Source organism: Cydia splendana, chromosome 12 (genome assembly GCF_910591565.1).
Source record: "Cydia splendana chromosome 12, ilCydSple1.2, whole genome shotgun sequence".
Lineage (NCBI taxonomy): Eukaryota > Metazoa > Arthropoda > Insecta > Lepidoptera > Tortricidae > Cydia > Cydia splendana.
The window spans coordinates 19218267-19241649 of record NC_085971.1 but is presented as its reverse complement, the minus strand read 5'-3'; the positions used below and the strand labels follow the sequence as shown (position 1 = coordinate 19241649).

The 23383-nt window shown below is 38.1% G+C and overlaps 1 protein-coding gene and 1 long non-coding RNA gene across 2 annotated transcripts in view; both read left to right on the top strand.

Moving 5' to 3' along the window:
* The window catches only part of LOC134795724 (calcium-transporting ATPase type 2C member 1), a 115247-nt gene extending 95516 nt beyond the window's left edge, over nt 1–19731 (top strand). The window contains exons 15-18 of the mRNA XM_063767674.1: nt 1212–1375; nt 15588–15825; nt 16348–16487; nt 17832–19731. Coding sequence (XP_063623744.1) covers nt 1212–1375; nt 15588–15825; nt 16348–16484 — 539 coding nt within the window. The 3' untranslated portion in view covers nt 16485–16487; nt 17832–19731. The remainder of the gene's footprint in view (nt 1–1211; nt 1376–15587; nt 15826–16347; nt 16488–17831) is intronic.
* Nucleotides 1–22729, top strand: part of LOC134795743 (uncharacterized) — a 147379-nt gene extending 124650 nt beyond the window's left edge. The window contains exons 2-3 of the long non-coding RNA XR_010144843.1: nt 19199–20899; nt 22162–22729. This is a non-coding gene — a long non-coding RNA (uncharacterized LOC134795743). The remainder of the gene's footprint in view (nt 1–19198; nt 20900–22161) is intronic.
* The last annotated feature ends 654 nt before the right edge of the window (nt 22730–23383 follow it).

The window sequence follows — 23383 nt, the reverse complement described above, 5'->3', positions numbered from 1 at the left end:
GATTAATCCGTTTATAATATTAGCTGAATTGTTAAGTATTAGACTTTTCGGTCGCCGCTACATCTATTGTCAAGTAGCAGTACTGATAATTCCGCTACTCGATGCTAGATGTCGACTACGAAAATAATAGTTGTTTTGGTACCAAAACTGATGTGTACCTATGGAGTGAGCACTCTATGTACTTTTTCATATCACTAATTCGAAAAAGGGCTTTTTCTTCCCTGCTAGGTGGGATCAGAGTGGCACTTTTCTTCCCTGCTAGGAGGGATCAAAGTAACACTTTTCTGTTCTAGCGCACTATTTTTACATTTTTTTGCACATAATTTTTTTAGCTTAAATAATCTGTTTAAGCATCATAATTCCCTCATAGGATAATGTGAAAAGCAGTATGTGTCACACGGTATCAAAATTATTTCGTCTTGGGCGTTAATATATCATTTTGATCCCTAAATTGGTCAAAACGGAAATATATCATTTTGATCCCTTGTAACCTTCGAGCAACACCGGCTTCCGACACATCGGAAGGGAGGGGCCCAAGCGATATCTCACCGTACAAATCTTTCTGCCATTTTTCGCGGGGGGAAAGGTGCACACAGTCGCACTTCTCACACACTTACATACAAAATCCAATCTGTAATGACGACACAAATACATAGAAAATGACACACGTCAAAGACAAAATTTTGCAAACCTCGATCTCTTTTTGTGTACGGACGAGTGACAAGTGTCACAACACGCACACTAACACATTTTGTTATTGTATTCTGAGAGATGAGAAGTCGGATTTGTCGCTCGACCGATCCGCAATTTGTACTGAGCGAGCAAAATCGATAAATCCAACAATTACATGAGACTAAAATATAGTAATAGTGTTTGAATGTAATTAAACGTATGATATGTAAAAAAACATGTGAAATGTAACACTTTCTTTTTGTAAATTTGATGTCGCCGACCTCTTTTTATAACAAAAAACCGAGCAAACAGGCATTTTTGTGCAGCAGTGTTCACGCGCGCGTCTGGACTCAGTCTAGTGAAAAATCCAAGTGCAACTAGTTTTATTACCCGCGCTAGATTAGATTGACGCGCTAATCTTGTACCTCGGCAGAGGGGAAATAGTGCGAATGCCGCCTCCCTTCCGTGTTGCTCGAAGCTTGTAACACAAACTACTAGTTTTCTCTATGACTATACGAAGCTAATTTTTCTTTTCCCAGGTCCCCCAGCGCAGTCCCTCGGCGTAGAACCGGTTGATCACGAGGTAGTTCGCCGCCGGCCAAGAGACACGACACGAAGAATCATCTCCCGAGCTCTCCTTGCTAATGTGTTACTATCGGCTGCCATTATCATTGCTGGGACTTTGTGGGTGTTTAACAGAGAGGTGAGCCTACTTACATAGGTCACTATACTGCAAAACGTCATTCAAGACCAAAAAAAAGTAAGACAATGTTGCCACAGCAATAATTTGTTTGTAAAATAGTAAATTCCTTTTGATAAATAATCACGCTAAGATAATTTATTTATTAGTAATTTTACTCCTACGATTTAAGAAAGTACTTTTATTTACTTATTTTTACATAAATACAAGACGCGCTAGTAAAAAGTGGCAACATTGTCTTACTTTTTTTTGGTCTTGAATTACGTTTTGCAGTATAGATAAGTTTTGCAATAGACAAAAGAGGTGATATCACATATACTTTTTAAAACTATTTTTAACTTACCATAGACAGTGTTTGGCGGGAAAACATTTTTTTTAAATCTACTATATTCATGTGACCAGCTGACGTTTTTTCCACCACGATACAACCGGCTGACAATTTTTTTTATTCACAATTGTATCTAAACTATCTGACAAAGTATCAAACGGGAGGCCGTGACTAAATTTATTTAATTTTTTTACTGTTTCGGTGGCTGCCATTCCTCAACCCACCAACGGAGCGCCAGCTGACGTCCACGAGCGTTCATAATACATAGCCGTTAACCAATATACGAGTTATCGCCCGGGAGGCGATTGGTCATGGAAATCTGGTCGTGGTCTATAAGTGCATAGTGTGTGCATACATATTTGAAATGATATTATGTTGGATCCTAGTACATAATACTAGAATCATGATATATATCCATAAAACTTTAACGGCTCGGCCACGACATTGCACGACTGGCGTCGGCGGCGGCGGCAACCATAGGTTGGAGCGAAACTTACGTTCCAACCTATGCTGAAACAGCTATTACGAATTATTGCGTCTATAAAAAGACATATTCATGTAGCAAATAAATAAATAAATATGTATTATAGGACAATTTTACACAGATCGGCCTAGTCCCACAGTAAGCTCAATAAGGCTTGTGTTGTGGGTACTAGACGGCGATATATATAATATACACATGTATATACATATACTTATATACATAGAAAAGATCCATAACTCAGGAACAAATATTTGTGATGAACACAAATAAATGCCCTTACCAGGATTCGAACCCGGGACCTCCTGCTTCATAGGCAGGGTCACTACCAACTAGGCTAGGAGGCCGCAAAAGTTCAGTCACATAATAAATAATAGTACTAGGTACAGAAGACTCACTCTCTAACAAAACGCGTCTGTAACGATCAGGACAGATATGCCCGCTAGGTGGCGACAGCGCCACGCGCGGCTTATGGCTAGCCACCAAAATTGGTGTGGAACGGATGTACTTTCAGCTACCTGTAGCAAAGCGACGAAATTGCGGAGTGAGCCACGCCTGCCAATGTGCCGGTAGGTGTCGCCGTAGCGTACGTAAACTAGGTAACGATATTTTTCACCGCCATATACATAACTGTAGGGCGGATAACATCTCTAAGATTAACTGGGTAATTACACATGGGGTTATTGCGTCATATATTTTAAACAACATACTTTTTTGCCAACGATATAGCCTTAGTTGGCTGGATTCGTTATTAGTGATCCAAAAGACTCGAGCCTTTTTGCTTTTTTAGGGTTCGCCTCATCTCTTGATGCCTAAAAGGCTAAAAACCTATTTTACTAATTATAATAATTTAGCCTTTTAGGCGTCAAGAGATGAGGCGAGCCCTAAAAAAAGAGCTAAAAGGCTCGAGTCTTTTGGATTACTATTCGTTACACGATATCTGTCCAATATCTTGGTCCAATGTTATTGCGTTTCAATCTCTCATTAAGCAAAATGTGAGACAAAATACACAGGACAAAAAATGTGACAGGTGGAATACCACCCTTATTCTCCTTGATTTCATCAAAAAGAATGGATAGTATAGAGGGGTCCTGTCATTGTAAATTTTGTAGTCACTGTAAATTTACTGCCATCTATCGACTAGGGCTTGTGATATACGTGTTACACGCGGAACCGTAGCTACGTAACCTTAGCACCGGCGGTGCTAAGATCCCGTACTACACGGTCACGTCAAAGATACGTATCCGTTTCTGGATTCGGCTACGTTCCCGCGAATCTCGGCTTCGGCTCCGCTCGGCTTCGGCTCCGCTCCGCTCGGTTGTTGAAAGAGAGCTTGTGTCGAACGGACCCTTCGCATTATGTGTTATACTCGTGGTCTTTGCATTGATTTGATTCCAGATGTTTTTTTTAAGTAATTACATATTGGTATTATTCTGCTCTCTGATAACCAGCCATTATGAGTTTGTACAAAAAAAACCAGAGGTGGGATTGGTTTTGTATGCAGCCGATGACTATTTAGTACGAAATAAACCACCCGATGAGAATCAAAAATCGCACCTCAGGTAGGTACTAGGTAGGTACCTACTTGTCGATGTCGATGAATATGAAAGTCCATCCAAATAAATATATTAATATCTCTAATTAATATTTACTCCCTAGTAACAAATGCTACAGGTAGACCAATGCTACAATTTAAAAGTATTTTAAGTGAAATAATAATATACTTTGTTATTCATAAATATTATTACTGGCTGGACAACCGTCTTTCGTCGGTGAAAACACTAAGAAATAGTTGCACGTGCAGATAAAGATAACAAACAATAGTTTGCGGGCCATTGATAATGATTACCTTCAAGTAGCTTTGGGTTTTGCCTGTTAAGTACCATGTGTTCCTATTGTTTGTGAAGTTAAGGGAAAGCAAGAAGTGGTCGGTTAATTTGTTTGATTTGACACAAATACTTACCTACTCAAGTTTTATTGCGGTTTTGGAGGGGGCTGTTTTGGACTCGAACTCATAGGATTATATTAGTCACTATTTAGGAGAGTCAGTGTTAGTGAACACTACGAGACTTATCTACCTATAATTGTGCTATTAATATAAAAAAGTTGACGACGTTCGAATCGAGAGAAAAGTACGGAAGTTGACGAAAATTTTAATAAAAGTGCTTTAGAATATATTTACAAAACTAAAAGTTATTCTAATATGCATCCCATAGAGCAGTTTAATACATACTTAGCTGAACCGGAAATACGATTCGACATGGACCCATTTCAGTGGTGGAAATTGCGAGCATCCAAGTACCCAGCCGTTGCAGCAGACATTGCAAGAAGCTACTTATGTATACCAGCGACTTCTGCAAGTTCAGAAAGAACTTTTTCGACTGCTGGCAATATAGTCACAGCAAAACCTAGCTGTCTCCTTCCAAAAAACGTTTCCTTGTTGGTATTTCTGTTCCAAAACAAGAAAATGTTAAGTTAAATTGGCTCTGTACTTAAATACTTAGCATTGTAGACTGTAAATAATATTGAATTGATTTAATATTAACACAAAGAGTGTTTGATTAGCGAATTATTTTAACCTTGTGCAAATTGATACCGATCTGATTTTTATTACTTTAAAAATATCTCTAGCATTAATATTTTAAATTAAAAAAATATGTCTCAAAAACTTATTTATTTTATTAATAAGGTTTTGAGTTTTGACAGACACTTTTGCGGTCTTTATTATGTAAGATATTAATTAATGATTCTGCTGACTACTGGGTACATGAACAAACTGTTGTATGCTGATTTTGTATTGTACATTTTAGCTAGTCTTTTATATTTTTTAAATTTAAAGTAATTATATTAAAAACAATTTATTGATATATATAGTACAGTACAGTCAGCGTCATATAGTTGGTAGCATCCGAAGTAGTTAAATAGTTCGGAACGTCATAGATTTTATATGAAGTAACTAGGCATCGTAAAGTGCGAGCAAAATTTATTAAAGTACTAGGGTTGTTAGTGTTACTGGTTGTCATGTGTCATTTCAATAGATTTCGCTCTCAGTTTACGGTCCTTAAAAATAACAAACTATTTGACTACTTCGGATACTACCAACTATAAGACGCTGACTGTACATGTTAGATTATTTAAAAAAAGTTGATTAATTATAGTCTGTGTCATGTGAATGAAAATTAGAATTTTACCTATTTTTTTATATGTTGATTATACGCGAATTCTTTTAATATACATCTTTTACAATTTGTACTGGTCTATTATTTTTGCCTCCAACATAATATTTGCATCTTATTGTTTTGATCACTCTTAAAACTTTATTTAAAATGTAAAAGTATGGAAACTGAAATTAAAAACTCGCCCCTTGCATTACATTCGGGGGTCTTATTAATGACACGCATAAAATCTACACTAAACGTCACGGTCACGACTGGATCCGATCTACGTATAAATAAGATACGTATCTCCGTGTACACGTAGTAGTACGTTGCTTCTGGAAAAAAATGTATGGAAAACTTGGCATAATTAATAGAAGACTTTTTTCAATTGGGATATGTACGTTATGGACCGAAATTATTTTTCATCAACCCTCCCCAACCCTCCCCCCTCTGCGTCACCCCCCTACACCCCCGCAAAGTGCCCGAAACGCGGTTTTTCTAAATTTTTAAGAAAACCGTTCAAGATATAGAAAAAGTGTGTTGGAACGAAGTGATCCTTAGTAAATTTGCTATTTATCTCTTATACACACTATAGTGCTATCACTTATAGTTTTTGTGAAATCTGTCACCATATATGCAACTTTTTTAGAATTTACGTTTTTTTTCTTTTGTAAGATAACTTTTCTCAAAATATACTTACGATATCGCCAAATTTTGTTTAATTTAAATAAATAGTTAATATGTTCTTTAAAATGGTGTATTATTTATTATTAAACTCCTTGATTTGATGATGCTATGCCATTTTGAAAATACATCGTCTTCAAACATTTTTAAGCTCACCGAACATCATTACTATTAACCACTTGACTGTGAAACAGACCGCACGGTCGCGTTTTTATAGCTTGCCTCACATAGAAGGTAGGTAGGTTATTTGTTGCCCACCATAACCCATACTAAATGTATGGTGGGGAACAAACAAAAAGTGAGACTGTGACAAGGACAAGCAATAGTACCGCTTTCTTGCTACTCCTACTGAAAGTTCTATAAGTGTATCTCGTTCGGTCATTTGGCCCCTCCCCCGTTTCCTCTCTATTATTGTACCTCTATGTTGCCTCACCATGCCTGTCACCAGGGTTGGGCAAAATACTGGCTTCCACGTATTTCAAATACAAATTACAAAATACATTTTTAAAAGTATTTGAAATACCAAATACAAACTACTTTGGTGACTGGTATTTGAAATACAAAATACAAATTACAGTGTTTAAAATAATGTATTTCAAATACAAAATACTTTTCTTTTTTTTTGTTTAATCATTTGGTTTTTTTTAACGAATATCCTTTCCTAAAAACTTATAGGGTCATTGCGCTTGTTTTCGTCCTTCTCTAGTTTTCGTCCACTTGACGAAATTTGAATATAAACCTACATTGCTGCACAAATTTGGACTGATTTCAATCCTTAGCTAAACAATATATCTGTCTACATATAAAACATATATTTCGCAAATAGTAAATTAAAAATGTTAATATATTACATGCTAATCTGTCAAGTGGTCGAAAACTAGAGCATGGACGGAAACTACTACAATGACTCTATCCCCTGGCTGTTGACGAAAAGTTCTGCGCAGAATAGCTCGCGCAATGTACCTATTTGCGCTCGTACAAGTCGTACATTATATTTAAAAAAATGTTCCATTTTAGGATCATAGAATTTAATAAAATATATTTTGTAGAAATGTATTTAAAAGCTTGAAGTATTTGAAATACAAAATACATGTGAGTGCAGTATTTGAAATACCAAATACAAAATACTTTTCCAGGTAGTATTTGAAATACAAATACAAAATACTAAAATGTATTTCAAATACGTATTTCAAATACATGTAATTGAAATACTGCCCAACCCTGCCTGTCACGCTCTAACAAGTAAGTAAGTGCGAAAGGGACGCGCATAGTGATAGGCGATAAAATTGGAACCGTGCTGCGCCCGCTGACCGAATTTTATACAACACAAACGAGGGTGAACCCACGATTTTTGACCACCACACACATGAAAAGTTCATCATCTTCTTCGCGTTGTTCCCGGCATTTTGCCACGGCTCATGGGAGCCTGGGGTCCGCTGGCAACTAATCCCATGATTTGACGTAGACACTAGTTTTTACGAAAGCGACTGCCATCTGACCTTCCAACCCAGAGGGGAAACTAGGCCTTACTGGGATTAGTCCGGTTTCCTCACGATGTTTTCCTTCACCGAAAAGCGACAACCAACGCAAGGAAGAAGATGTGTGTGGTGATCAAAAATCGTGGGTTCATCCTCGGTTGTGCTGTACCTATAAATTTCGGTCAGGATCCGTTTCATATACAGACAAGTGGTTAATAACGATATTAGCTGACATTAAAAATATTTGAAGGCGATGTATTTAAAAAATGGCATAGCATCGTCAAATGAAGTAGTTTAATAATAAATAACATATAGTTACATACATATAATCACGCCTATTTCCCGGAGGAGTAGGCAGAGACCACGGATTTCCACTTGCTATGATCCTGACATACCTCTTTCGCTTCCTTCACTTTAATTACATTCCTCATACACGCTCGCCGATTTAGGGTGTTCTTGACCTGGCCTTTCTTCAGGATTTCCCCGATCTGATCAGAGAAAATTTTAGTCACTACATCTACATTCAGTCCACACTTTTCCCTTATCACACTGTTCCTAATCTTATCTTGCAGTCTCACACCACACACACTTCTCAGCGCTCTCATTTCCACTGCATTCACTTGGCTCTGATGCCTCTTCTGCCATACCCAACTTTCGCTACCATACATAAGTGTAGGCACCAACACCCCTCTATGAACAGCCAACCGTGCTTTTTGCGACAGCTTCTGGCTGCTCATAAAAGCGTTAAGTGCCCCATTCACACGATTTCCAGCATTTACTCTCCTTTCAATGTCTTTATCATGCTTACCGTCCCACAAACACAAACTCTTTCAATAAATAATACCCATTTTAAATAACTATTTACTTAATTAAAAAAAACCGGTCAAGTGCGAGTTGAACTCGCGTTCCAAGGGTTCCGTACATAAGTCCGACTCACGCTTGACTGCACATTTCTAATAGGTTTTCCTATTATCTATAGGTGAAGTACTATCTTGTGTATTTTTTTCAAAATTTTAGGCCCAGTATTTTTAGAGATAAAGGGGTGGGGGGGGGGGGGAATGGTCGGACAGACAGACAGACGCACGAGTGATCTTATAAGGGTTCCGTTTTTTCCTTTTGAGGTACGGAGCCCTAAAAACGTGGATGATATCGTAAGTGTTATTTGAGAAAAGTCATTAGAAGAAAAATAACACTGAAAATGCTAAAAATAGCATCTTCCGTGACGTATTGCGCAAAAACTATAAGTGATAGCAATATAGTGTGTATAAGAGATTAATAGAAAATTTAATAGGGATCACTTCGTTCCTACACCCTTTTTCTGTATCTTGAACGGTTTTCTTAAAAATTTAGAAAAACTGGGTTTTGGACCCTTTGCGGGGGTGTGGGGGGGTGACGCAGAGGGGGGAGGGGAGGGGAGGGTTGATGAAAAATAACTTCGGTCGTCAACGTACATATCCCAATTAAAAAAAGTCTTCTATTAATTATGCCGTAATTTTAGCTAATTTCACTGAACTATAGCTACGTATCTTAATTACACGTAGCCGAATCACACGGAGCAAACGGAGCGGATCTCCGTTGCCGAGTAACACGGCAACGGAGATTCGGCTACGGGTACACGAAACACGGTCACGACCAGGAGCACTACTATCGACACACGACTAAAACTCAAAATGAAAACGTATAAAGTTATCAAAAAATGTATATATATGGATAAATTATTTTATTATTTTTATATCATTTTGATCCATGTTCATTCATTGATATCTATGTGTTAAAATTGTTAAATATGAAACGGTGTCGTCACGCCATCTAGCCGAGGATAGGCTAAAGGTGTGTGCGGCATCTAATCGAGAATGACTTTTACTTGAATTCCGAGGCACGTTTTTTCCTTAGACTTTATTCGTCTTATACGAAGTTACATATGTCTTTGATTTCATTTTACAATTTACTCGTTCACCAAAATTAAAAATATTACATTCGGACATAAGGTAGAAGTACTAGTGCTCGACGCTGCACTAGTATTCGACATGGGCACTTTATGTCAAAGTGACAAGGATTAAATTTGAATACAGAAAAATCTTCGCCGTTCAAATTTAACCTATATTAAGTACTAGTGACTTCTACCTTATTACATTGTTAAATAAATTATTTTAAGTGGAGAAAACATCCGCATTGCATGATATTGTAATTTGTGATATTACCAAATGTACCTGATTAATAGTACTTATAGAATAAGAAAATGACATGTAATTTTTTTTTATATTTTTATCAATAAATGATCTGTCTATCTTAAAAAGTGTAACAGACGGGCGTACCGAACCGCAATCTTGGTCCGGTCCGAGGTCTGTTTGATGGCGTGGAAGGTGGTCCGCTGTATGTTCGTTAACATATTCAGGGCCAAGAACCCGACAGTCGGGTACACAGTTCGTAGCGACTAGGCGCTACATACGGCGAAAACGTGGCTACGCGCTACGAGCGTAACCCGTAATCATTATGAGATTATGACATTCGGACTTAAAAAGTCTAATAGACGGGCGTACCGGACCGCAACCTTGGTCCGGTCCGAGGTCTGTTTGATGGCGGTGGTCCGCTGTATGTTCGTTAAGGACGCAGCTATAAATGAGAGCGAGAAAGAGATATGCTGACCGGACCAAGGTCGCGGTCTGGTACGCCCGTCTGTAAACACTTTAAGGAAGGAAACAATTTGACATTTAGGCCCACTTGCACCATTCCAGTAACCCGGGGTTAACCGGTTAAACCGTTAACTCAGTGTCAAATTGTACTGGTAACTATGGTAACTCCAGGTTTAACCGGTTAACCCCGGGTTAGTGAATGGTACAAGTGACCCTTAATGCATGAGATGCGTGAGCATTTAGGCGGAATAAAACCAAAACAATGTTCCGTATATCACGAGATCATCAAGGTTTACCCAATGTCCTGGTAGATGTCGCTGTAGCGTACGCAAACTAGATAACGACATTTTTCACCGGCATATTATACATGTTTTTAAGTTTTCAACCAAAGATATATATAACTCCGTATAGGCTTGTACCTCTATATACCCTATATACTTTTATGATATTTTTGCTGACGATCCTTTTGACTATTCAGGGTTGTCAAAATTCAAGTAATTATCTTATCTGTGGTCGTGCACGCTAAGGGACCTCAAGTTGTGCCAACCCTAATAATTGCTCGGAGCAATATCAGGCGTGGCTCACTCTGCGATTTCGTCGCTTTGCAACAGGTAGCTAAAAGTACATCCGTTCCACACCAATTTTGGTGGCTAGCCATAAGCCGCGCGGGCGCTGTCGCCACCTAGCAGCCATATCTGTCCTGATCGTAACAGACGCGTTTTATTAGAGAGTGTCTTCTGTACCTAGTACTATTATTTATTCTGTGGTTTCTATTCTAATCATTTCATAATGATTAGGCATTCTGGTCAATGTCACATCAGCAATTTTAAGAAGGAAACACGACTTTTGACGACCGGTCTGGCCTAGTGGGTAGTGACCCTGCCTGTGAAGCCGATGGTCCTGAGTTCGAATCCCATTAAGGGCATTTATCTGTTTGATGACACAGATATTTGTTCCTGAGTCATGGTTGTTTTCTATCTATTTAAGTATTTTTACAGGGTGGCCCATTTAGATCGGTCAGTATGGGAAAATCTGAAACTATAAGACATACGACGATCTCTTCTTAGGAACCATGTCATCGATTTTAGTAACAAGAAAAACTGCATTTATACATTTAATAAAAATGTGTACTCAGCTCGGGAACGGACGTTTTGAAAAATAAAACTAAAATTATTTCTATTTAGATATCGATTGTGTAGGTCTTAAGCAGTAAATGTTACTATGAAACATGATGTCTGAAATGAATAAAATGCATTGTTTTCATATCCTTTAATTTATTTTTGTAAATTTTCGAAATGACCAAACTTTTTTTCAATACATTTACATAATTTTTTTTTAATGTATGAATGCAGTGTTTCTTGTTACTAAAATCGATGACATGGTTCCTAAGAAGAGATCGTCGTATGTCTTATAGTTTCAGATTTTCCCATACTGACCGATCTAAATGGGCCACCCTGTATATTAATTATATATCGTTGTCTGAGTACCCACAACACAAGCCTTCTTGTGCTTACCGTGGGACTTGATTAATCTGTGTAAGAATGTCCTAATAATAATTATAATTCATTATTCACCAACAACTTGCTCTTCTATACGGCCTTGTGGACCGCGAAGTACCGTACTACAAGTACTTACCTGCGCCTGTTCTCGAGAATGGTCGTGCCACGCTCTATTGGGATCGATCTATCATCACTGACAGGACTATTGTCGCCAATAAGCCTGACATCGTGCTGATAGACCGATCGCAGCGCCGGGCCGTGCTCGCCGACGTCACCATCCCCCATGATGAGAATCTCGTGAAGGCCGAGAAGGACAAGTCCAGCAAGTACTTAGACTTAGCTCACGAGATTACCGCCATGTGGGATGTTGACTCGACGATCATTGTTCCGATAGTTGTGTCAGCGAACGGTCTCATAGCGAAGAGTCTCGACCAACACCTAGAGAGACTCTCGCTGGGTGGTTGGATCAAGGGTCAGATGCAGAAGGCGGTAATTTTGGACACAGCGCGTATAGTACGTCGGTTCCTCACTCTGCGGCCCTGACCACCGGCAGCTTGGGCCAAGCCCCGCTGCCGGCGGCACCCTAGGTTAGGTTTTTTATAATGTGTTTATATATTTTTGTTATGTTTTGTAAGTGTTTTTATATTTTACTTTTATACTCACATTGTAAAACCCTAACCTAAGACCCTAATTGAATAAAGAGAATTATAATAATAATTCAGCCTATATACGTCCCACTGCTGGGCACAGGGCTCCTCTCATGCGCGAGAGGGCTTGGGCTATAGTCCCCACGCTAGCCCAATGCGGATTGGGGACTTCACATACACCTTTGAATTTCTTCGCAGATGTATGCAGGTTTCCTCACGATGTTTTCCTTCACCGAAAAGCTAGCGGTAAATATCAAATGATATTTCGTACATAAGTTCCGAAAAACTCATTGGTACGAGCCAGGATTTGAACCCGCGACCTCCGGATTGAAAGTCGGCCGTCATATCCACTCGGCCACCACCGCTGCTACCGCAAGAATGTCCTATAATATTTAATTAATTTAAAAACAATTTGACATTTTAATGTAAGCATTTTATTTTATCATGAACAAGGTTTACCCAATGTCCTGGTAGATGTCGCTGTAGCGTACGCAAACTAGCTAACGACATTTTTCACCGGCATATACATGTTTTCAACATAACTATAGGTTAGTTAGGATTTGCCTCCTATATCATAAATCTATTTTTGCTAACGATACAGCCTTGGGTGGCTCATCTCGTTTCTAACAGTGGGGAGACACTCCTGACTTCGGGTAAACTCGGCTCCGTTCGGCTCAACATTGCTTCGAGCAATTATTAGGGTTGGCACCACTTGAGGTCCTTTTGCGTGCATGATCACAGATCACTTGAATTTTGACAACCCTAAGTAGTCGAAAGCGATAGTGCCATTTATTAGAAAGGGTTAGCATGATACGACCCTGAGTCGCTGTCAAACTTCGGTTTTGTAAGAAGTTTCCTTTCTGAACGGTAGTACTATTATTTATTCTGTGGCTTTGGTATCATTGCACGTAAATTTTCCTTTTATGGTTGGTCAAACCAATTTGTCAGTCAGTAAGAACTAGGAAAACTATACTCATCCTTATTTTTTTTGCTGCTATTACTAGTGTAAGACAAAGATAGTATGATTCTCTCTGTCTATGATTGAAATGACACAGTCCTTTGACTAACTATTAACTATACCCATTCACAAAAATTCCTAGAAGTCAAAACTGGTGTCATAATGCCCGATCTCAGAATGACATTCGGCCATTTTAAAAAGGAAACAAGTCTGTCATTAATTAACAAAGTTTACCCAATGTGCCGGTAGATGTCGCTGTAGCGAACGCAAACTAGCTAATAACATTTTTCGCCGGCATATACATATTTTCAACGTAACTATAGGCTAATGTAACTCACTCCGCGATTTCGCGAATTATATTTTTGCTAACGATATAGTCTTAGTTGGCTGGATTCGTTACTTTCCCTGTGGTATTCTAAAAGAAATACGACTAGATGTGACTTGGATGTCTAAGTCATAACTTGAGTCGCTTAAATTCAAACTCGGGTAAATCCATCTGTCAGATTATGCGATTTTGGTATTAAGAAAAGGTAATAGGGTAGAGATTTGCTGAGAGGGTCGAATGGATTTACCCGAGTTTGAAGTTAAGCGACACACTTGTCGAAATCATTCAAGAGGACCTCCAGAATCGCGGAAACGTCAAATTTGACATATCTATCTTACAAATATCTTTAAATTATCCGTATCGTAACTTGTTGAAGTCTAGTAGAAATCTAATTCATTTTCCGAATCGAGCCGTAGGACTCCGCAAAATGTATGACTGAAAAGATTGATATTGCTTGCATCTTTTGTACCTACGCTGTGAATTACTTCACGGCGCGATTCGGGAAATGAATTAGAGATTCGCTATAGTCTGTATCTTTAGGTATTTAAATAAAAGTAAACAAACAATTTGTACATTTTCGGGTAGTTGTAACATTTATTGGTTAACCTACCAATTACAAAACCGTCTGTACCTATCTGTCACTGAGCGACCTGAGTTTAACCTACATTATTTGATCATGTAATGTTTTCTTCTACCCTCAACTGGCTTAAGGAGCCATTTGAGGGTAGATTTTGTTTACTTTTATTTAAATACCTAAAGATACAGAGTATAGATATGAAATAGTAAAATGTGACGTTCCACGGTAAAAGGTGCCTTATGGCGGTTGGCGCTTACGCTATTATTAACGCCGCTCCACTATTATTGCGGCGCTATGCGACGTAGGCGCCTGCCGCCATAAGGTACCTTTTGCCGTGGAACGTCACATATCGTTACTATTTCATATTTAGTGAATCTCTAATTCATTTCCCGAATCGCGCCTTTTAGTGCAATAGTTCAGTAGCTCAACAGATCCATCTATATCAGTGGTTCCTAACCTGGGGGTAATTACCCCTGTGGGGGTAAAACTGGTATTTTACGGGGGTAATAAGCTAACCTAATATAACAATGCAACAAACGTACACGTTTTATTTTTTATTACCATTGGGAGGAGGGGTAAAATCAGGTTCCCTAGTTAGGCATAGGGGCGACCGGACTGAAAAGGTCTCATTCGCGGATATAATAATGAGTTGAATGAAGAATTTGATAGATCATTTCATTCAATATGAATCACTCAAATGAATTAACTTATGAATCGAAGGTTTAACATGGCGTCCTTGTTACTTTCTAAGCGAATAAGCAAGTCAATGAAAAGGGTTTTGAACTGTACTGCTGAAGTAAAGAATTCAATGAATCCGAGCTGAACTAGTGAATGAAAGAGTGACATCTAATGAAGTGCTGCCTTATAGATGCCACAAGGGGCTGCCCAGTAGTTTGCTCAACGCATCAGCATTGCCATACAACGTGGCAATGCTGCCAGCCTTCTGGGCACACTGCCCATCGGCAGTGACTTGGGGGACGTTTTTAGGGTTCCGTACCCAAAGGGTAAAAACGGGACCTCATTAGTAAGACTCCGCTGTCCGTCCGTCTGTCACCAGGCTGTATCTCATGAACCGTGATAGCTAGGCAGTTGAAATTTTCACAGATGTATTTCTGTTGCCGCTATAACAACATACTAAAAAGTACGGAACCCTCGGTGGGCGAGCCCGACTCGCAGTTGTCCGGTTTTTTATTTATAGGCTCTTTATTTTAAGTTTATTTAGAGATAGTATATATATTATATACTATTATTTTTAAGCTAATTTAATGTTTTATATTTATTTAATGTGTTGGAATGAAGTACTTCATTTGAATCTTTCATTCGCGAACTGCTAATGTCTAAGTCTAAAATAGAATCCCGAGCCGAGTGAGGGATTCAAGTGATAACGCCCCTCTATGCCCCTTTAGATGCTTGAAAATAAAAATAATTTGTTTTTGATTGTCCCCAGATGTCAGACAACAAGATAACACCTCGCGACACAACCATGACGTTCACCTGTTTCGTCCTGTTTGACATGTTCAACGCGCTCTCATGCCGCTCCCAAACAAAGTCGGTGTTCCAAGTGGGATTGTTCTCAAATAAGATGTTCCTCGCGGCTGTGACGTTGAGTCTGGTGGGGCAGATGCTGGTCGTGTACTTCCCGCCGCTACAGAGGGTTTTCCTCACCGAGTCACTAACCGGACACGGTGAGTAAAGTGTAAAATTACTCATTTTGTACACTAGATGTGTCGTTCCAAGGGTTCCAAGTGGGGTTGTTCTCAAATAAGATGTTCCTCGCGGCTGTGACCTAGAGTCTGGTGGGGCAGATGCTGGTCGTGTACTTCCCGCCGCTTCAGAGGGTTTTCCTCACTGAGTCGCTTACTGGACATGGTGAGTAAAGTGTCATTTTGTACACTAGGTGTGTCGTTCCAAGGGTAAAGATACCTTATAGTGATCGGCGCTAATGTCGCTTTGCACAGCATTATAGTAGTTTTTAAATAGCACGGGTACAATGACAGATGTCATAATAATATAGTTTTGCGAGATTTTGCGTTTTAAGGTTATAAATTGTATGGGAATGACATATGTCACCTTAACCAAGCTGTTTGAAAATACAAGTTCGAAATACTTTCGCTCTGTCCATTTCACGTTAGCATAGTTGGTGTGATGTGTTATTTCACTAATAACTTTATAATTTTACTAATTAAACTTAATCCTTCTTTTTTCAGACATCATCTTCCTAGTATGCCTAACGTCGAGCGTATTTATAGTGAGCGAAATAAAGAAATTAGTGGAGCGCTCGCTCAAGAAGCGTTCTTTTGGCAAGTTCCCGACCAAGGCGCACGACGCGCTGGACTTCGTATGACAGGTAATATAATATTCGTGATACATACATACATACATACATCACTGGCTCAGTGACCCAAAGAGGATCTTGGCCTCTGACACAAGAGAGCGCCATTCTGCCCTATTCTGCGCCACTTCACGCCAGTTGGGTATTCCGAGGGCGGACCGGTCTTTTTGGGGTTCGTCACTCCAGCGATATCTGGGACGCCCAGACGGACGTTTTCCCCCCGGGTGCCCCACATACGCTCTTCTCACAGCACGATCCCCTCCTCCCCCATCCTCTCCAGGTGACCAAGCCAGCGGAGTCGTGTGGCTTTGATCTCGCCAATTATATTAGGCATCGCAACCGGCTCCTCTAGCTCCCTATTTTTTCTTCGCCTCCAAGTTCCATCTTCCCCTCTGATAGGCCCAAGAAATTTCCGCCAGATTTTCCTCTCCGCCACTAAGAGCTTGCTCTCTTCTTTCTGAGTCAGCGTCCAAGCTTCACACCAATACATCAAGATTGATCTAATTACAGTTTTGTAGATATATATACAGTCTTGTAGATAATATTCATGATAAAGTCACATAATGTGCTTAAGCGGCACATGAAAAAGTGTCGTATAGTATAGAGCCATCGCGATCGGAGCAGCAGGCAGCCATACGAACGGAATGGCGGGCAACATAAATGCTAACGTAACAGATTTGAATCACGACGGCGCTTCGAGCTGGATGCCAAGCGCGACGAAGTAAAAGCCAGACCACCTGCGGCAATACATTATAATTACACAAATGGTGTGCTCACATGCCCGCAATGTTCGCGAACTTTTGGTAACAAGATCGGCTACGTCAGCCACTTGCGAGCACACCAGAGACAGCAACGGAGTTGATGGCTGTCGCCGTGGCGGAAACGGCCGTGGAGTTGTTAACTTATTATTCGTGATAAACGCACGTATAGCCGGTCAAACAAGTTTGTCAGTGAAAAAAAAGCGCGAAATCCAATTCATATATGGGAGGATAACTCTACGCGCCTACATTTTTCAAATTTACCGCTCTTTTCTACTGACGGAGATGGCTTGACAGAGAATTGTTTGGTTTTTATTTCGGCATTATTATTTTTGTTTATTTATTTTTCTTCTTAGGTTAGGTCATTTATAATATGAATATAAAAGTAAAATACAAAAACACATAAAAAACAATAAAAAATACGTATAGGTACTTAAACACATGATAAAAAATCTAACCTAGGGTGCCGCCATTATTATTTTTATTATTATATTGTAACATCCTCCATTTTAACAAGCAACCACACCACCACGACGCCACGTTTTACGTGTACATTTGCAATTTTGCCCAATCTTATAAAACCCCTAATTTTCTGTTCTAGGAGGAGCGGAAGGAGCAATAAGCCACGACGCACTCAAAGATACTTGTGGCGACACGGACAATATGAAAAACTTATGTCAACCATCATCCTCAGTGCACCTTAGAGAATCTTCATCAAACTATTTTAGAGTTTCAAACGTGGTTCTATCTGATAGTGATAATTTTGTGCAATTCGGAGACTCTTCATCAGGCGCGCAACTCACAGTTTCAAGCGACCCCGCGCATCACATAGATTCAGACGTGTTTACGTCTCATAATGATAATTTTGTGCGCCTCAGAGACTCTTCATCAGATGAGGACCCCTTACTTAGAGATTCAAACGTGTATTTATCTCATAGTGATAATTTTGTGCGACTCGGAGACCCTTCATCAAGTGAAGACCCCAAGCATACAGTTTCAAACGTGATACAATCTCATAATGATAATTTCGTGCACCTCCGAGACTCTTCCTCAAGTGATCCGGTCCAACTTAGGGTGTCCGACGTATTTTTATCTCGTAGTGACAATGAGTACGCTAAAGATTTGTATAGAGCGGTCAATAGGGATGGTAGTGAATGTTTTAGTAGCTGGCTCGGTGAACCTTTGGATGGCGAGAGGAAGATTTTGATTGAGTAAATTTTAGTGCAAAGATTTTTAGGTCTTTCTAGTTCCTGGCGTCTAGCATAAGTTGCGTTCTCGCGCGCGAGTCCATACTTGAAGTCATGCTAGACCGTCTGATAGTGAATCTTGAAAACTAAATTTCGACATATTGAGAATAAATGTATCTTTTACCTCCCGAATTGTCTGCCAGTTTTGTGACGCTTTTTCACATAGATTTTGTATGGAACGTCACAATACTGACACGTAACATAAATTTTGTATGGAAATTCTGGACACTTTTTGTTTGAAAAGTCTAAATTTAAAATATTTTTATTATAATAAATTAGCATTGTTCGAAAACATCTTATTTTGGAATCACTAAATATTTATTTAAAGACTAGTTTTCAAGATATCTAATAAATTATTAAGCTGTAAATGTAGTCAAAATTTCTGTTTCTATAACTTTGAAGGATCTAAAATGATATTACAGATTTAGTGCATAATTATTTTCCATCGTATTTTCACGGAAACGTACGAACGTGTCTTGCTATTTCAGTTAGTCTCGGTACAAAAAGTACTGACGTTGACTGAAGTAGCACGACAATTACGAACGTTTCCGAGAAAATACGATGGAAAACAATTATGCACTACAATCTGTAATACTATTTTGGTCTCTCGTGAGATTCTTGATCCTTGGTCCTACAAGCCTAATGATAAAATTATTTATATGAAATAAAACATACAATTGAAAAAAACATTGTACCAAGTATGGAAAACAGTAATACCTAGTTATTTAAATTTAATATTTTTTGTACAACAGAGACGCAACCATTATAATGCGTCTCTCTTGGACAAGAACTATATTACCTAATCGTATGCGATTAAGTAGGTACTTTATTTCGTACGGCCAGAGAAGTAGCTAACTGGGCAAGATGTACAAAATGATCTAAACACGCTCTTATTCTCTTAACAATAAAGTCGTATTTAGTTTATTTTGCACACCTAGCCAGCTTAGATATTTCTGCTGTTTTGTGCCCGATTGCATGTCGAAATACTTTTACAATATCGTTATTTAAAGGACCTAGTTGCATGTAATTAAGGTCCATTTTGAAATGAATGAACACAACATGCTATCGCATAAGAGGTGACATCTAGTGGAAGAAATTAGTAACATAATGTTACCTATTCATTTTAATTTATTTTTCTACGGTTTTTGTGAATGCCTCAGTATTTTGTCGAATTTTTATATTATTTATTCATAAGTGTAATTTAATGAATATGTTGTGATTATGAGTTTTTTTAAGTAAATGAATTTTAGTTTTATTTTTGTACTGATTGCTACTATTGCTAGATTATATTCATCTTATTTTTTACTGTGGCATGTTTTAGTAGGATCTAACTTTTGTAAGGAATATTAGAACCAAACCAACTAATGTAGCATTTCTACCTTCTTTAAAATAAACTCAATGTAAATAAAACTACTTATAGAACGGCCTAGCTTGTTCGATCTTTTTTTAATATTTAAATATGCAGTATTTGTTAAATTCGTGTAGGATTTGATGCGTAAACACTAGTTTTGGCTTAGAACAACTTCTTCGTAACGCTACGCTCGTAGCCGAGCCCAGCGTTTTCCCGCTTTGTGGAGGAAAGCGACAGAGAACCCGCCGAGCGGGTTCCCGGCACTCAATGTGATTAGGGTCATTCTACGGAAAGAGTAATTAAATGAAATAGTGACTCGCGTTACTTAGAATTACCCTTTACGTAACATAGTACGTTTTTTAGATTATTTTTAGTATTTCCCCTATTTTCTTTCTTATTTATTCAACTATTATGTACGTCGTTCTTACGCATAACAAAAGCTTATGTTACAAACATCACCCATCTCTTTCTGTTTAGTAAATTACCAGAGAGCTGGTACAAGTGCTAGCTTTTATGCCTGGCCAAGATGACAATTGTGTGCAGAAAACGAAACGAAACGCCAAGATAAACGCAAATAACGATTAACGTCAGGCGTGGCTCACTCCGCGATTTCGCCGCGTCGCTACAAGTACATGCGGCCCACAACAAATTTGGTGTCTAGCAGTAGTAGTTGCCGCGCACCGCTACGGAACGGATGCCTGCTCGCGCTTGCGCCACCTTGCGGCCACATCTGTCGTAATAGACGCGTTTTGTTAGAGAGTGAACCTTCTGTACGTAGTACTATTATTTATTCTGTGATAACGTATAGAAATGGTAGGTTTTCGTATGCTTTTCTTTAAACGATTGTTACCTTGGCTAGGCCCCCTCATCAGATTTTGTGAACATCTCAAGTAAGAAAAGTTAGAGTAAATAATATTTATATAGCCGTATAGGGTCTCTTAATATAAGTATTCAAATTAATATTTATTCTATTCAATCTTTAGGTAGGAACTGAATTTATAAATCATTTAACAAAAGCTGATGGAATATAACAAAAATGTGACATTCCACAGGTAAAGGTCCCTTATGGCGGTAAATTAAATGGCTGCTATTTAACTGATCACCAGATTTAGTAAAATTTAATACCAAAAAAATCTATTTTACCACCCTAAAATCATGAATGATCACCAAAATTATAACACCATTTTAATGTGAAATGATTACCAATTTTATTACATTTTACTATCCTTTTAAAGGAAATGACACCAAACTAATCATTCAAACCCCATTTTAATGTGAAATGATAACCAAATTTTTACATCTTGCTATCCTATTAAAGAAAATGACACCAAAATAATCATTGTAAACCCAAAAATAGTAAATGACCACCAAAATTAGAACTCCATTTTAATGTAAAATGATAACCAAATTTTTAAATCTTGCTATCCTATTAAAGCAAATGACTCCAAAATAATCATTGTAAACGCAAAAATAGTAAATGATCACAAAAAGTGTAACCACATTTTAATAAAAAATGTGCAAACATTTAATATATCGTTATCCTATTAAATTAATTAACCACTTCGTCACCTTTTTCTAGTAGAATTTTATTTCTGTAACAGTCGCAGTTCTAACCTAACCTAATCCACTTTTCTAGTAGCATTTTGTTTCTGTAAGGGTCGCAGTGCAAACCTAACCTAACCCACTTTTCTAGTAGCATTTCGTTTCTGTATGGGTCGCAGTTCAAACCTAACCTAACCCACTTTTCTAGTAGCATTTCTTTTCTGTAAGTGTCGCAGTTCAAACCTAGCCTAACCCACTTTTCTAGTAGCGTTTCGTATCTGTATGGGTAGCAGGTGAAACTTAACCTAACCTACTTTTCTAGTACCATTTCGTTTCTGTAAGGGTCGCAGTGCTAACCTAACCTAACCCACTTAACTGATAGCAGTTTAACTTACTTTTCTAGTAGCATAACGAAATGCTACTAGAAAAGTAGATTAGGTTAGGTAGGTATGCGGTGCGGGCTACGGGGGGTTGAGCGGGAGGGGCTAGTAATTTTGGCATCAGTTTACTTTATTTGGTAATATATATACATTTTTTGGTAATCATAGTGGTTTATTTAGGTGAAAATATCGCATTAATTTGGTCTTCAAGATTTGGTGATCATTAATGATTTTTGCTGATCATTCAATATATTTGGTATTTGAATACAATTTGAAGTGCAGTCGTAATTAAAGTGGTGGTACTTTTGTATTTTTAGGCCTTATTTTTTTGGTGTTGAGTATTTTTTTTGGTAAGCATGATTTTTTTATTTAGGGTACCAAAGTATTTTTTGGTGGTCATTATATTTGTAGCCAAATTAAATTAATGTTTTTTATAGTGAATCATGCATGATGTATCGTTTTCTATTGAAAGTAAATGGCTAAATTATTATTAAATTATAAATGATCATGGCGGTTTGCACTTACGCTATTATTAACGACGCTCCAATATTAATGCGGTGCTACGTGACGCAAGCGCCGACCGCCATAAGGTACCTTTTCCCGTGGAACGTCACATATAGTCAGTTTGCATTGACTTGAATTGAACAAAGAGTGTCATTATAAACGTCATATTTTCATAGAAATTTGACATTAATGATGACATTGCCATAGTTTGTCATTGCAAATGCCATGCAGAGTTAGCTTGGTCCGACTATTATAATATTACATTTTGTCTCTTTCTGGCAATTACAGTGCGACAGAGACGAGGTTTACAGTAATAGATGAATATTTATTTCAGCTTTTTTTGAATGATCTGAATATAAATGTACCATTCCGATATTAGGGTGAAATGCAAAATAGATAACTTACAAATACATATAATAAAATATGATATTGTATCAGTTTCGTTATAATTCATCAAATAAATGGAAATATATTATTTTTTTTAATTTTACTATTTAAGTGTGGTATAATTTCTACTTTTTAACACATTTTTTATTTCAAAATAATTTAATTTGCCCCTAATTTATCGGGTTCGTATATATATATATATATATATTTCGGGGATCTCGGAAACGGCTCCAACGATTTCAATGAAATTTGCTATATGGGGATTTTCGGGGGCGATAAATCGATCTAGCTAGGCCTTATCTCTGGGAAAACGCACATTTTTGAGTTATTATATGTTTTCCGAGCAAAGCTCGGTCTCCCAGATATTAACCTATTAAGGTATACGCAAAATATGTATATGTAAAATACTAAAGTTACGGAACCTACATACGTATGTTATCTATTTCACATTTGACCCATTATTGTAAATTATAAAGACCTCAAAAACCAGCATTAAAATTTATAATATCGGTCATAGGAATGACAGTAAAGTTATACCATTTAGATATTACAAATGAAAATCTGATAGTTATAATATTACGTCGGTTAAGATTTTAGTTAAATGTTTTCTACCCAGTTAGGTCCCATACTGTATACAGTGTATAGTACCTATTTAGAGTGCGGGAGACTTGACTAGGTGAGATATTGGAACCATTTGATTAAAAAACCGGGCAAGTGCGAGTCGGACTCGCGCACGAAGGGT